The 12,191-nt window shown below is 71.4% G+C and overlaps 4 protein-coding genes across 4 annotated transcripts; 3 read left to right on the plus strand and 1 right to left on the minus strand.

Annotated features, from left to right (window-relative positions):
- Positions 1-283: 283 nt before the first annotated feature.
- On the plus strand, positions 284-2,496 carry VPS72 (vacuolar protein sorting 72 homolog). The gene is made up of 6 exons (XM_032204428.1): positions 284-424; positions 513-665; positions 988-1,099; positions 1,206-1,385; positions 1,474-1,615; positions 1,869-2,496. Exons 1-6 carry the CDS (start codon positions 308-310, stop codon positions 2,257-2,259), a joined length of 1,095 nt encoding a protein of 364 aa, XP_032060319.1. The 5' UTR covers positions 284-307; the 3' UTR covers positions 2,260-2,496.
- Positions 2,497-2,999: 503 nt separating this feature from the next.
- Positions 3,000-6,463, plus strand: TMOD4 (tropomodulin 4). The gene is made up of 10 exons (XM_032204412.1): positions 3,000-3,098; positions 3,639-3,782; positions 3,866-4,022; positions 4,414-4,536; positions 4,800-4,889; positions 5,051-5,181; positions 5,558-5,665; positions 5,851-5,994; positions 6,084-6,228; positions 6,336-6,463. The coding sequence occupies exons 2-10, from the start codon at positions 3,660-3,662 to the stop codon at positions 6,356-6,358; spliced, it is 1,044 nt and encodes a 347-aa protein (XP_032060303.1). The 5' UTR covers positions 3,000-3,098; positions 3,639-3,659; the 3' UTR covers positions 6,359-6,463.
- A 632-nt stretch (positions 6,464-7,095) lies between these two features.
- On the minus strand, positions 7,096-9,190 carry SCNM1 (sodium channel modifier 1). The gene is made up of 8 exons (XM_032204481.1): positions 9,130-9,190; positions 8,718-8,788; positions 8,552-8,640; positions 8,348-8,445; positions 8,182-8,276; positions 7,941-8,074; positions 7,711-7,849; positions 7,096-7,643 (listed from the first exon to the last, which is right to left on the minus strand). Exons 1-8 carry the CDS (start codon positions 9,178-9,180, stop codon positions 7,544-7,546), a joined length of 777 nt encoding a protein of 258 aa, XP_032060372.1. The 5' UTR covers positions 9,181-9,190; the 3' UTR covers positions 7,096-7,543.
- Positions 9,191-9,611: 421 nt separating this feature from the next.
- LYSMD1 (LysM domain containing 1) lies at positions 9,612-10,847 on the plus strand. The gene is made up of 3 exons (XM_032204482.1): positions 9,612-9,727; positions 9,974-10,233; positions 10,332-10,847. The coding sequence occupies exons 1-3, from the start codon at positions 9,626-9,628 to the stop codon at positions 10,468-10,470; spliced, it is 501 nt and encodes a 166-aa protein (XP_032060373.1). The 5' UTR covers positions 9,612-9,625; the 3' UTR covers positions 10,471-10,847.
- Positions 10,848-12,191: the final 1,344 nt, after the last annotated feature.

Raw genomic sequence — 12,191 nt, forward strand, 5'->3', positions numbered from 1 at the left:
CTCCTCCTCCTCCTCCGCCGGCTCGCGCCCGGCCCCGGCCCCGGCCCCGCCCCCCGCGCCAGGCCCCGCCCCCGCCGCTCCGGCCCTCACCACCCAGCCGCGGGCGCGGGGGGAGGGAGAGGCGCACGCGCCGCCGGAGCGGCTCAGCCCCCCTCCTACCCCCGCTCCCAACTTGGACTCGCCCGCTCAGCGCATGCGCCCGGAGGGGAGAGGCGGGGGGGAGGGAGGGAGGCGGCCCCGCAACTGAAGCCGCCGGCGCGCGGCGTGACGTCACACCGCCCCCCCGTGACGTCACGACGCCGCCGCCATGAGCCTGGCCGAGGGCCGCGCCCCGCGCCGCACGGCCGGGAACCGCCTGTCCGGGCTGCTGCAGGCCGAGGAGGAGGACGAGTTCTACCAGACCACGTACGGAGGATTCACCGAGGTGCGGGGGGGGCCGGGAAGGGGCTGCGGGGCGGGGGAGAGGCCGGGGGGAGGCCGCGGTGTCAGCCCCGGGCCCTCCGTCCCCGCAGGAGTCGGGCGACGACGAGTACCGGGGCGATCAGTCGGACAGCGACGATGAGGTGGACTCCGACTTCGACATCGACGAGGGCGAGGAGCCGGCCAGCGACCAGGACGACAGCGAGCCCAAGAGGCGCCGCCGCATCATCACCAAGGCCTACCGGGTGAGGGGGGGCCGGGGGGGGAGTGAGGGCCGGAGGGGGGCACCTGGGGGGGGCACCGGGAGGGAGGGCACCGGCACCGGGGGAGGGGGGGCTCCGGGGGAGGGGGCACCGGGGGGGGGGCCTCCGGGGGTGCAGTGCAGGGCCCCCCTCGAACAGCCGCTGGCCCCCCGGGAGGGGCTGCAGCCGTGTCCCGAGGGGGTACAGCCGGGACTCAGCAGGGAGGAGACGCTCCCCGTGGGTTGGGGAATGCGGCACGGTGCCCCCCCAAGGGGTCTCATCTAAGCCGGGCCTTTCCCCTTCCTCACGCTGCCCGACCCTGTAGGAGCCCCTCAAGAGCCTTCGCCCCAAGAAGGCCGATGCCCCCAGCAGCAGCTCCCAGAAGGCCCGAGAGGTGAAATCGGCCCCGCTGGAGCTTCAGGATGAAGTGGCAGACAGTGAGTGCACACAGGCTGGGACGCGCGTGCCCCAGGGCTGGAAACGTGCTCCCGGCTGCAGGGAGCCGTGTCGGGGCCCGTGGTGAGCTCCGTCCCCCCGCTGCAGGCCGGAAGCACATGCGGCAATCGACAACAGAGCACACGCGCCAAACCTTCCTGCGCATCCAGGAGCGTCAGGTGCAGTCCAAGCGCAAGAAGGGCGGCCCCAACTACGACCGCCCCCTGACACAGGAGGAGCTGCTGGAAGAGGCCAAGATCACGGAGGAGATCAACCTCCGCTCCCTGGGTGAGCAGGGCACGAGGAGACACGGGGAGGGGTTGTGAGTGCGAACGGGGTGCTGAGCCTCACCCGTGGCACATCCTTGCTTTTACAGAGAACTACGAGCGTCTGGAGGCTGACAAAAAGAAGCAGGTCCAGAAGAAGAGGAAGTGTGTGGGGCCTGTCATCCGGTACTGGTCCGTCACCATGCCCCTCATCACGGAGCTGGGCAAGGAGGAGAACGTGGATGTGGAGGGGTAGGTTGGGGTCGCCTCGATGGTGTCCTGAGGGTTCCCCCCGACACTGCATGGGACCAGACCCGTCTGTCCAAAGTTCCCATCCTTTATTCCACCCTGGGTTCTTTTCTGCCACAACAGGAGGCAGACGGGTTTGGGGCAGTGCTCCGGAGCCCCACAGCCCCGTGTTCTGCTCCTGCTGCCTCTTGTGGGAGCTCTCGGGGTGTCCCTGGCCCCTCACGCGTCTCCTCAGAGCTGACTCTGGCCCTTCCAGGTTGGACCAAGACCTGCAGCAGGCAGAAGCGGCCCCAGCTGTGGCTCCAGCCTCTGCCGGGAAGTGCTCCCGCACCTTCATCTCCTTCACCGACGACGAGACCTTCGAGCGCTTCTTCCCCAAAGCGAAGCCGCCGCGGCTGCCGGTGAGGGAGATCTGCCCCGTCACCCACAAGCCGGCCGTCTACCGTGACCCCATCACCGACATCCCCTACTCCAACATCCGCGCTTTCAAAATCATCCGCGAGGCCTACAAGAAGTACATCACTGCACACGGGCTGCCCAGCGCCGCTGCCTCCGCCGCCCTGGGGGCCGCCCCCCCCGGCCCTGACCCCGGTGTCCGCGCCACCCGCCAGAAGATCATCATCAAGCAGAGCGTCCCCGCCACCTGAGGGCCCGTGGCCGCACGCAGACGGCTCTGGATCGTTCTTGGCTGTGCCCCAGCTCACGTGGGCGATGGTTTGTTGCTTTATTTATCGACTTTATACTTTTTTTTTTTTTAATAAAAAAAGAAAAATCCTAGTAATAAGCATCCAACAAAGCCAAGCGTGCAGACACTCACTTCCACTGCTACGCAAGCAGTGCCTGCAATTCTGCAAGACCCTACAGTAAACAGTGTGTGCAGCCCCTTGGTTTCTGGGAGACCCTACAATAAACAAGTAGAACCTCAGTGCTGCGTGTGGGGCCGTGGGAGCCCCCGGTCCCTGCTGAAGACAAGTGCAAACCCCCACCCAACCCCACCCAAACGTGGCTCTGCTGAATGAGGAGCTCGGGGGAGCAGAGCCCCCGGCCAGGCTCAGGAGGAAGGGGCATTAAGGGGCACTCAGCATATCCAGCGGGGAAAAGGGGGTGGTGGGGTGGCTCCAAGGACCCCAGGACACGCGGTTTGGCCTCTCCCTGCAGTGCCTGGGGCTGTTCCCCCCAACTCCCTCCCCAGAGCACTTCGTGAGCTCCAAACCTCCCCTTCCTGCACCCCCAGGCAGGGCTTGGAGCCCGCAGCTGAGCCCGCGGGGGCTCCGATGGCCGGGGGGGGCCTGCACCACCCAGTGCTGGGGTGGAGCCGTTGCGGGGCACTGGCAGGGCTCGATAACGCCGGCGATATGTGATCTCGCCCCTCCCCGCCGCCGGCTCGCAGAATAAAACGCTGATCTCATGCCCTGCGCGGCCGGAGCCCTTGGCTCAGCACCGGGGCACAGCCCAGGCAGGCTCCGCAGCCCCAGCCAGCGGCCAGGTAGGGCCGGGGGGGTCCTTGGGGTTGGGGGGGGTCACCCCTAAAGGCACCAGCTCGGGGGGCCCTGAGGGTCCCCACACCAAGGGGTGCCCCCGGCTTTCTCCTGCGGGTCTTAGTGCGCAGGTCCCTGCTGTGGGTACCGGGTGCCTCCCCCGGGGTGCCCCCCCCCAGCCTCAGACCTGCGCATCGGGGGGTAAATCCTCATCCGCTGGGGCGCCTCAGGGGGGTGCAGGGCCCCGCGTCCCAAGCATGCAACCCTGCTTGCTCCCTGGGGGCTGGGGGGGCACTGGGTGCAGAAGGGGGGTGTCGGTGGGGTGGGAGCTGTGGAGCTGCCCTCGGCACTGGGCCGTGACTCAGTTTCCCCAAGAGCTCTGTGGTGATGGCTGGGCTGGACCCCACCCTGGGGTGCCCCAGTGCCCCCCCCCCCAGCCAGGCAGGCCCCAGCCCCGTGGCTGTGGGGTGTCTGGTGGGAGCTCGGCACGGCACGGGGGCTCCCCTGGCCTGGCAGCCTCCCGCTCAGCCCCCCCGATCCCCCTCCAGGCCGCCCCTCAGCCCCCAGCCATGACGTCCTACCGGCAGGAGCTGGAGAAGTACCGGGACATCGACGAGGACAAGATCCTGCAGGAGCTGTCGGCCGAGGAGCTGGAGCAGCTCGACATGGAGCTGCTGGAGATGGACCCCGAGGTGCGCCCGCGGCCCGGCCCGAGGCGGAGCGGGGGGCACCGGGCAGGGCCCCCGCACCCACGGCCACCCCGGTGCCTCCCCAGAACGTGCTGCTGCCGGCGGGGCTGCGGCAGCGGGACCAGACGCAGAAGAGCCCGACGGGGCCGCTGGATCGCGAGGCGCTGCTGCAGCACCTGGAGAAACAGGCGCTGGAGGCTGGCGAGCGCGAGGACCTGGTGCCCTTCACCGGCGAGAAGAAAGGTGCGGGGCTGGGGGGACGCGGGGGACAGGGCCCCGCAGCACCAGGTATATTTAGCTCGGCGGGATGGCCCTCGCCAGCGGCTCGGATGTCCCGGGCGAGCTGGGCCCCCGCCAGCCCTGGGCATGGCTGCCCCCAGCAATGTCACCCCCAGCGTGGCCACCTCGCAGCACCGCCACCGCCCCGGTAGCACCACTACTGCCCCAGTACCACCACCCCAGTACCGCCACCACCCCGGCCCCGCCGCGTTGCCCTGCAGCACCACATCCCCCCAGCGCTGCCTCTACCTGTCCCCAGCCCGGCACCGGGCCACCAAGCCCCCGTAGCCTGTGGCTGCTGCCCCCCGGCTCGTGCCAGGCCGTGCAGGGTGCAGCCCCGCATCCCCCCGCGCAGGGAAGCCGTTCGTGCCCAAGAACCCCAAGCGGGAGATTCCCCGCGAGGAGCAGATCACGCTGGAGCCAGAGCTGGAGGAGGCGCTGGCCAACGCCACCGATGCCGAGATGTGCGACATCGCAGGTGGGTCCCGCGCACGCGGCCACCCCCCGGCACCGACCCCTCGTGCGGGGCCACGCGTCGCCCCTGCCCCATCCCCGTGTCACATCCGTGTCCCCTGCCCCCTCCGCTGGGCCCCTGCCAGGGCCCGGCTAAAAGCAGCAGCGTGCCCCTGCGCTCGGCTTTCAGCCTGGCCCCCAGCCCACCCGTGGCTGGCTGGGGAGGGGACGAGGGGGGGCTGTGGGATGGCCCCGTGGCTTGCGGTGACCCCAGGGGTGCCCCCGCAGCCATCCTGGGCATGTACACGCTGATGAGCAACAAGCAGTACTACGACGCGATCTGCAGCGGGACCATCTCCAACACCGAGGGCATCAACAGTGAGTGCGCCCCGCGGGACGGGGGCAGCCGGGGGCACACCGCAGGCAGTCCCGCTCCTGGGTTCAGCGGGGAGCCCCCACCCCCGTGTGCACGCGGGGGGCTCTGGGTGCCTGCACACGTGTCCGTCACACGCGTCCCCCCGCACGCACGCGTGCCGCAGGCGTGGTGAAGCCCGACACGTACAAGCCGGTGCCGGACGAGCCCCCAAACCCCACCAACGTGGAGGAGACGCTGCGGCAGATCCAGGCCAACGACGGGGCGCTGGAGGACGTCAACCTCAACAACATCAAGGCGAGGGGCCGGGCCTGGGGGGTGGCTGGCCTCAGCGGCCTGGGGGTGTCCCCAAAGCACTGCTCCGTGCCCCGGGGTGTCCTCAGGGTGCTGGTCCTGGGGTGTCTCTGGTGTGCTCAGCCCTTGGGGCATCCCTGGGTGTTTGTCCCCATCCCGAGTGGCTCGGGGGCATCCCAGGTCCTCATCCTAGGACAGCCACATCCCCCTAGTGACATCCTGCAGCCCCTTGGTGCCACTTACAACCCTTTGATGACACCCTGCAAGTACTCAGGGGTACCCCTGTGCCCTTGGAGACATCCACACCCCCCCAGTGCCCCCTGCATCGTCCCGGGGATGTTCCCCTCTCCTCGGTGATGCCCCCGTCCCCTCGCTGCAGGACATTCCCATCTCCACGCTGAAGGCCATCTGCGAGGCCATGAAAACCAACACCCACGTCAAGAAGCTCAGCCTGGTGGCAACCCGCAGCAACGACCCCGTGGCCACTGTGAGTCCCAGCCCCGTGACCCTCCGTGTCCCCGCGTCCCCAGAGATGCGCTCCCCTTCCCCCAGCTCCCAGCCGGCACCAGCCAGGCGAGCTTTTGCTGGCCTTGCCCCCGCCGGTGGCCCACAAGGTGCCGGTGGTGCAGCCAGCCCCGGGTGACACCCCGAGGTGATGCCAGGCTCCCGCAGGCGGTGGCCGAGATGCTGACGGAGAACAAGACGCTGCAGAGCCTCAACATCGAGTCCAACTTCATCACCAGCGCCGGCATGATGAGCATCATCAAGGCCATGTACCAGAACAGCACCCTGAGCGAGCTCAAGGTGGACAACCAGGTAGGGACGGGCACCCACGGGTGGCCTGGGGCGTGTGCCCAGTTTGCCCAGTGCGCCCAGTTGGGCCCAACCGTGTCCCCGCCCCGCAGTGCCAGCGGCTGGGCGACACGGTGGAGATGGAGATGGCGACGATGCTGGAGCAGTGCCCCTCCGTGGTGCGCTTCGGGTACCACTTCACGCAGCAGGGCCCCCGCGCCCGCGCTGCCATCGCCATCACCCGCAACAACGAGCTCCGTGAGTGCCCCGCTGCTGCCCTGGGCAGGAATGAGGCCGGGGAGGAAGAATGGGGTTTGGGGGGGCACCCAGCCCTGGCCCTGACCCACTTCTTCCCCTGTCCCCAGGTCGCAAGCAGAAGAAAACCTGAGCGCTTCCCAGCACAGCCCTGCAGACCCTGGTGCTCCGCTCGCCCCCGAGCCGCGCTTTGGGCTCCCCAGGGCTGGGTCGGCTGTAAATAAAGGTTACGGAGACACCGGGCGTGAGGCTGCTCCTGGGACAGGGCCACAAGGACGGGGGCAGGATTTGTGCGTGGGGGGATCTGCAGGGACGGGCTGAGCGAGGGTAACGCTGCTGGAGGACCCCTTTTTCAGGGCTCGAGACCCAGAGGCCCCCGTTAGCCTCGAGCCATTGATCCCGGGCTCGTTAAGGGGCAAGCTGGATGCCTGGATTCCCTCCTGGAGCAACGGGCTGCAGGGTTGGGGTATTTATACCCCGGGGATCGGGTTACGGGGCCAGGCCCTGTGCCAGGGGGGAGCGGGGCACCCCTCAGCGGGGAGCTGGGTGCCCTTGTGGAACAGAACCGGGCACCTGGGGCCCATAGGGGCCAGCACCGGGTGCCCATGGGGCGGATGGGGGCCGCAGGGCTCTGGGAAGAGCCCCCAGACCTGCACCCAGCTCGGGCGTTCACTCACCAGGGCCCTGGCACCCATCCCAATGGCTATTTATAGGTCTGAGCTGAGCAAGCGGGTAAATCCCAGTGCCCAGGTGTAACATCACCCCAGGCAGCGCTGCCAAGGAGCCCTCCCCAGGGACGGGATCCAGCCCTGGGGCCCAAGGAACCCATCGCTGGGTGCTCCCGCTGGGAGCTCTCCCCAGGGTGCTGGCAGGGCACAGGGGGTGCCCTGAGGTGGGAGCTCCCACGGGCCCCAGAGGCAGAAGGGAGATGGGAAACAGAGGCGAGGGTGGAGGTGAGCTGGCCGGGTGTTTTGCCAAGCGCCAGGACAGCTGCGGGGCCACGAGGAGGGGGAAGCCCCGTGCCGCCACCCCAAAAGGCCACAACCCGCAGGCACCTGTGCCTGGGCAGGAAAGCGATTGTGACTTGGGCTGGGGACAGGAAGAGACGGGCAGCAATGGGCCAAAATCCAAGCTGAGATCACAGTGCTCTGGCCAGGATAGGCACACCCAAAAAGGTGGGAACAAAGAGCGAGGGAACCCCCAGTGCCACACCACGTATGGGACCTGTCCCAGCGGTTGGATCGCCTTCGTCATCTCCAGCTGCCTCTGTTCTTGTGGCACGCAGCAGGGTCGGGGACAGTCCTGGGGCTCAGGAACCTCAGGCTGGCAGCAGTGCAGGTGGCTCATCCTCATCAGAGTCAAATTCAGCGTTCTCATCCTTCACCCACTTGCCAGAGCGATCCTGGATCCAGCCGGCGCTGGGGATGGGCAGACGGGGTGAGGGGGGGCTCGCTGGGGGCTCCCCGTCAGCAGGGCCCAACTCACCTCCGCAGCTGCAGGTATTGCTCCAGCGCCTGGCGCCTCGCGGGGCTGAGGGCTTCGGGCTGACTCGGCTGTGAGGATGCTGCTGCTGCTTTCCCTTTTCTGCCTTGCCCGGCGTGGGTGGAAGCTGCCTTCAGCCCACCTGGGAGAGCAGAGAGGGGCGCAGGATGGTGACACCCACAGAAAGGACAGAAAGCGCCCAGGCGCGCCGTCCTGCCGCAGTTTGCTCTCACCTGGCTGCCGGCTGCGCTGCCCTGGCAGCAGGGCTGCAGGGGTGGCCTCCACGGCGTCCCTGTCCTGAGAGGGAGCCTGGGCGGTGCTCGGCCCCGGCTGGGTCCTCGCCCCTCGTGTGCCACTTCCAGCTGCCCTGTAAGGGGATGGGGTCAGGCCTAGAGGGCACAGCCACCCCAGGTGGGCAGCTGGGAGCAGGCCGGAGCTTTCCCTACGCCCCAGCAGCAAAGCTGCAGCCCTCACCCTGTCCTCCGGCAGCAGCTGTTGTAGGGAGCAGCCTTCAGCAGGGCACTCTGGGCAATCCTCCTCGTCCGGGCCAGCAAAGGGGCTGGGGAGCCCTGGGGAGAGGGTGCAGAGCTCAGGAAGGCCCCATTGGGTACCAGGGAAGGGGAGAGGACAGCGCACCCACCTGCGTGCCCACCGCCTCCACCCGCACCAGCTCCTGGTGCCGCTGCTCCTGCGCCGTGTCCTCCCGCCAGCGCTCACTGCCGTAGCAGCGCTGCAGGCCTGGAAGGGAAGGGAAGGGAAGGGAAGGGAAGGGAAGGGAAGGGAAGGCAGGTGGACGTTCACGGCACGCCCCGCCCAGCGCCAGCCCCCCCGGCCCCGCACTCACTGCCCAGGTGCTTCCTGCCAGCCCGGTGCACCGCCAGCACCTCCAGCGTGTCGAAGACGGGCCGGTGGGCACACACGGTGCAGGCGTACCTGTAGCAGGGAGGAGGCGCCGTCAGCGCCCTGCAGCCCCCCGAGCCGCCCCGTGTCCCCGGGGGGGTCCCGCTCACCTCCCGCTCCGCAGCAGCAGCGCCTCCTCCTCGGGGATGTAGCTGGCCAGCAGCTCCGCCACGCGCCGCTTCTGCGAGGGAGCGAGAGGCCGCGATAGTGCCCGGCCCTGCCCCCCCCCCCCAAACGGGCACCCGGGGCCTCCCCGGACCTCGGAGGGGGTCGTGGCACGGAGCAGCCCCCCCGCCAGCCCCGCCACCCCCTGCGAGGCGGGACCAGGAGGGCGGAGACCGGGAACCGGGAGCGCTGCAGGCGGGGAGGGGGGGGCAGAGAAATCCCGGGGGGTCCGGGCAGGGCGGGGGGGGGGGCAGGGGGGACACCGAGGGGCGGCGGACACGGGGCAAACCCGGGCAGGGGGAGCCCGGGTCCGGGGAGATCGGGGTCCGGGGGGGTGGGGGTGTCGCGGGGCCCCACCTGCAGCGCCGCCAGCTGCCCGGGCTCGTCGCCGTCCCGCTTGAAGGACATGGCGGCCCCCTGCGCCGCCGCCCCGTTACCATGGGGACCGCCCCCTCCCCGCTTCCGGGTCGCTTTTCCCGGCGGACCGCGCGCGGGCGGGAGGGAGCCAATGGGGAGCTTAAGGGGGCGGGGCGGGAGCGGCCCGCGGCTCGGCTGGGCACCGCGGCATGACGGGAGTTGTAGTTCTGCGCACCTCGCCGCCGGGCAGGAGCACGGAGCCCCCCGGGGAAAAGGGGAGCAGAGACCGCAGCGGGGCGGGGACTGGGAGGGAGCGAGCAGTCCCCGGGGACCGGGAGCGCGGGGAGCGCCGCGGGGACCCGAAGGAGCGGTGGGGCCCCGGCTCCAGAGGACTACGAGTCCCAGAGGCCTCCGCGCGGGCGGCCGGGCCTTACCGGGAGCGGGGCGGGGCGGTGGCGCCCCCGCGCCGGGCCGGGGCTGAGCGGGGCCGCCCGCCATGGCGGGGCCCCCCCCGGCGCGGGGGGCGGCGGGCGGCCGGGAGCACCGGCTGGAGCCCGGGGACACGCTGCCGGGGCTGGCGCTGCGCTACGGGGTCACGGTGAGCGGCGGGGCCGGGCCGGCACCGGGATGAGCCCCCGGGACCGGGCACCGCGCCCGGCCCCGGCCACCCCCGGCCCTGTCCCCGTCCCACCGCGGCCCGCCCCGCGGCCCCTCCGTGTCCCGGTCCCGGTCCCGTTCTTGTCCCCGGCCCCCCTCGTCCCCTCCCGGTCCCGTCCCTGTCCCCGGTCCCCACCCGTCCCTTCCCGTTCCCGTCCCCACCTGGCCCCGTCCCTGTCCCCGGCAGCCGGAGCAGATCCTGCGCGCCAACCGCCTCTACGCCTCGGACCCCATCTTCCTCAAGCCCACGCTGCTCATCCCGGCACCGGGGGGGCTCCGCCGCGAGGAGGAGCCGGAGGAGGCGGGGGGGGGGGCACCGGCGGACCCCGGGCCCCCCGCCCCGTCCCGCCACGAGCTCTCGGCCGCCGACTTCCTGCGGCAGCTGGACGCCGACATCGGGCGCTCCAAGGCGGCGGCGGCTCAGCGGCTCCGCGCCGCCAGCACCGGGTGAGCGCGGCCGGCCCGGCCCGGGGCGCTCGGGGGGGCGCCGGCCGCGGGGCTGCCCCTCACCGCCCCCCCCCCTTCCCCTCCGTGTCCCCCCGCAGCGCGGCCGAGGCCGAGGGCACCCCGCGCCCGGAGAGCGGGGACCCCCGGCTCGGCCCCCGGCTCGGCCCCCGGCCCCTCACCAGGACGCCGCGGGCGGCCGCGCTCCGAGACGCCGAGGACGAGATCTTCACGCTGTGACACCGGGACCGGGAACCGGGGACGGGACCCGCGGGGAGCCGGCGGGCGGCGGCCCCTCACCATCTCCTGCGGGGGTCCCGGCCCCGCTTTGGGGAAACCCAAACGCTGCCGGTGGGAGCCGGCCCCCGCCTGGGGACACCGCGAGGCACCGGGACAGGAGTCAGCAGCCGGGCTCTGTTCCTCCGATCCTATTTATTTGTATGGTTTTGCCCTCGTGGTGGTTTTTTTTGTTGGTTTTTTTTTTTTTGGGGGGGGGGGTTGGGGGGGGTGGGAGCCCCCCAGCCTCCCCGTGTCAGTGCCTGGACCACGATGGGGATGGGGTCGGTCGCCCCCTTTTCCCTCCCCTGAGGACCTGTAAATAAAACGGAGCGCTGGCACCCGCCCCGCCTGCTCGCGACACCGCAGGGACACCGTGGGGAAACCGCGGGGACACCGTGACAGCCCTGGGGACGCGGGGAGCACCCTAGGGGTGCCGCCACCCCTCTGGGGACACGAGCAGCACCCTGGGGACCAGAGCACCCCCCTACGGCCGCTGTCCCCTCTGTGTTCCCCCCCCCGGGACCGCGGTGCCGCCCCCGCCACGCCGCGCGGGGCCGCCAGATGTCGCCGCGCGCCCGCGCCCCGGGGGCCGCGGGACCACCGCCCCCAACCCCCCGGCGGGGTCCCCCGGTCCCTTCACATCCCCGGGGGTGCCGGAGGACGCGGAGCCCGGGTGGCAGCGGGGGGGCCCAGTTCTCCCAGTGAGCTCCCAGTCCCCCCAAGGGGGGTACCCACGCGTGGATCCAGGGGCGGGCAGACGGACGCGATCCCAACCCCCCCCCACCCGCGACCCCCCCCCCCGGCAGCGCAGGGCGGAGGTTTCGGCCGCCCGCGGACACGCGCGTCCACGGTGCCACGTGCGCGCGCGCGTGGGCTCCCGGGGATCAGCTCATTAACGGGATTAGCGCCTATCTATAGGGCCGACGGGGGGGGGGGCAAAGCCACGGCGGTGTCACGGCGCTGCCCCCCCCCCCCCCCCGCCCCGCCCGGAAACCGCAAATCCCCCAAATCCCGGCCCCGCCCGGGTCCTCCCCGTGGGGGGGTGACACGCGTGGCCCCGCGTGGCCGCGCCCCGGCCCCCCCCGCCCCATGCAGCCCCCCCCCACCCCCCCGGTCACTTCCCGCCCCCGGCCCCCGCTCAGGGTCCCGGCCGGTCCCGGCCCGTTCCGGGGCGGAGCCGCTCGGGGCCGCGGGGCCGCTCGGGGCGCGGCGCGGAGCCGGTACCGGGAGCGGGGCGCGGGGGGTGCCGGGGGGGCGGCGGGCTCCGGGGGGTGCTGCGGGGCGCAGGGGGGTGCTGCGGGGGGCGGCCGGGTGCGGTGGTGCTGGGAGGGTGTTGCACGGGGCGAGGGTGCCGGTGCCGGTGCCGGTGCCGGTGTCGGTGTCGCTGCGTCTGGCACTTGTTCGTGCTTCGCATCCCGTCCCAACACCGGCCGTGGTCGTCGGGAGTGGGAGGCACTGGGAGCACTGGGACTGGGGCACTGGGGACACTGGGATGGGAGGATCGGGGATGGGCACGCGGGAAAGGGACGTGGGGACAGGGACACTGGGAGCACTGGCAGGAGGTACCGGTGGCACTGGTAAGGGGCACTGGTGGCACTGGGAGGAGGACTGGGGCCCTGTCCCCATGCTTGAAGCTGCATGGAGAGGACGCCACCACTGTCCCCAGTGTCCCCATGGTGCTG

The sequence above is a fragment of the Aythya fuligula genome, chromosome 28, assembly GCF_009819795.1.
Source record: "Aythya fuligula isolate bAytFul2 chromosome 28, bAytFul2.pri, whole genome shotgun sequence".
NCBI classification, from domain to species: domain Eukaryota; kingdom Metazoa; phylum Chordata; class Aves; order Anseriformes; family Anatidae; genus Aythya; species Aythya fuligula.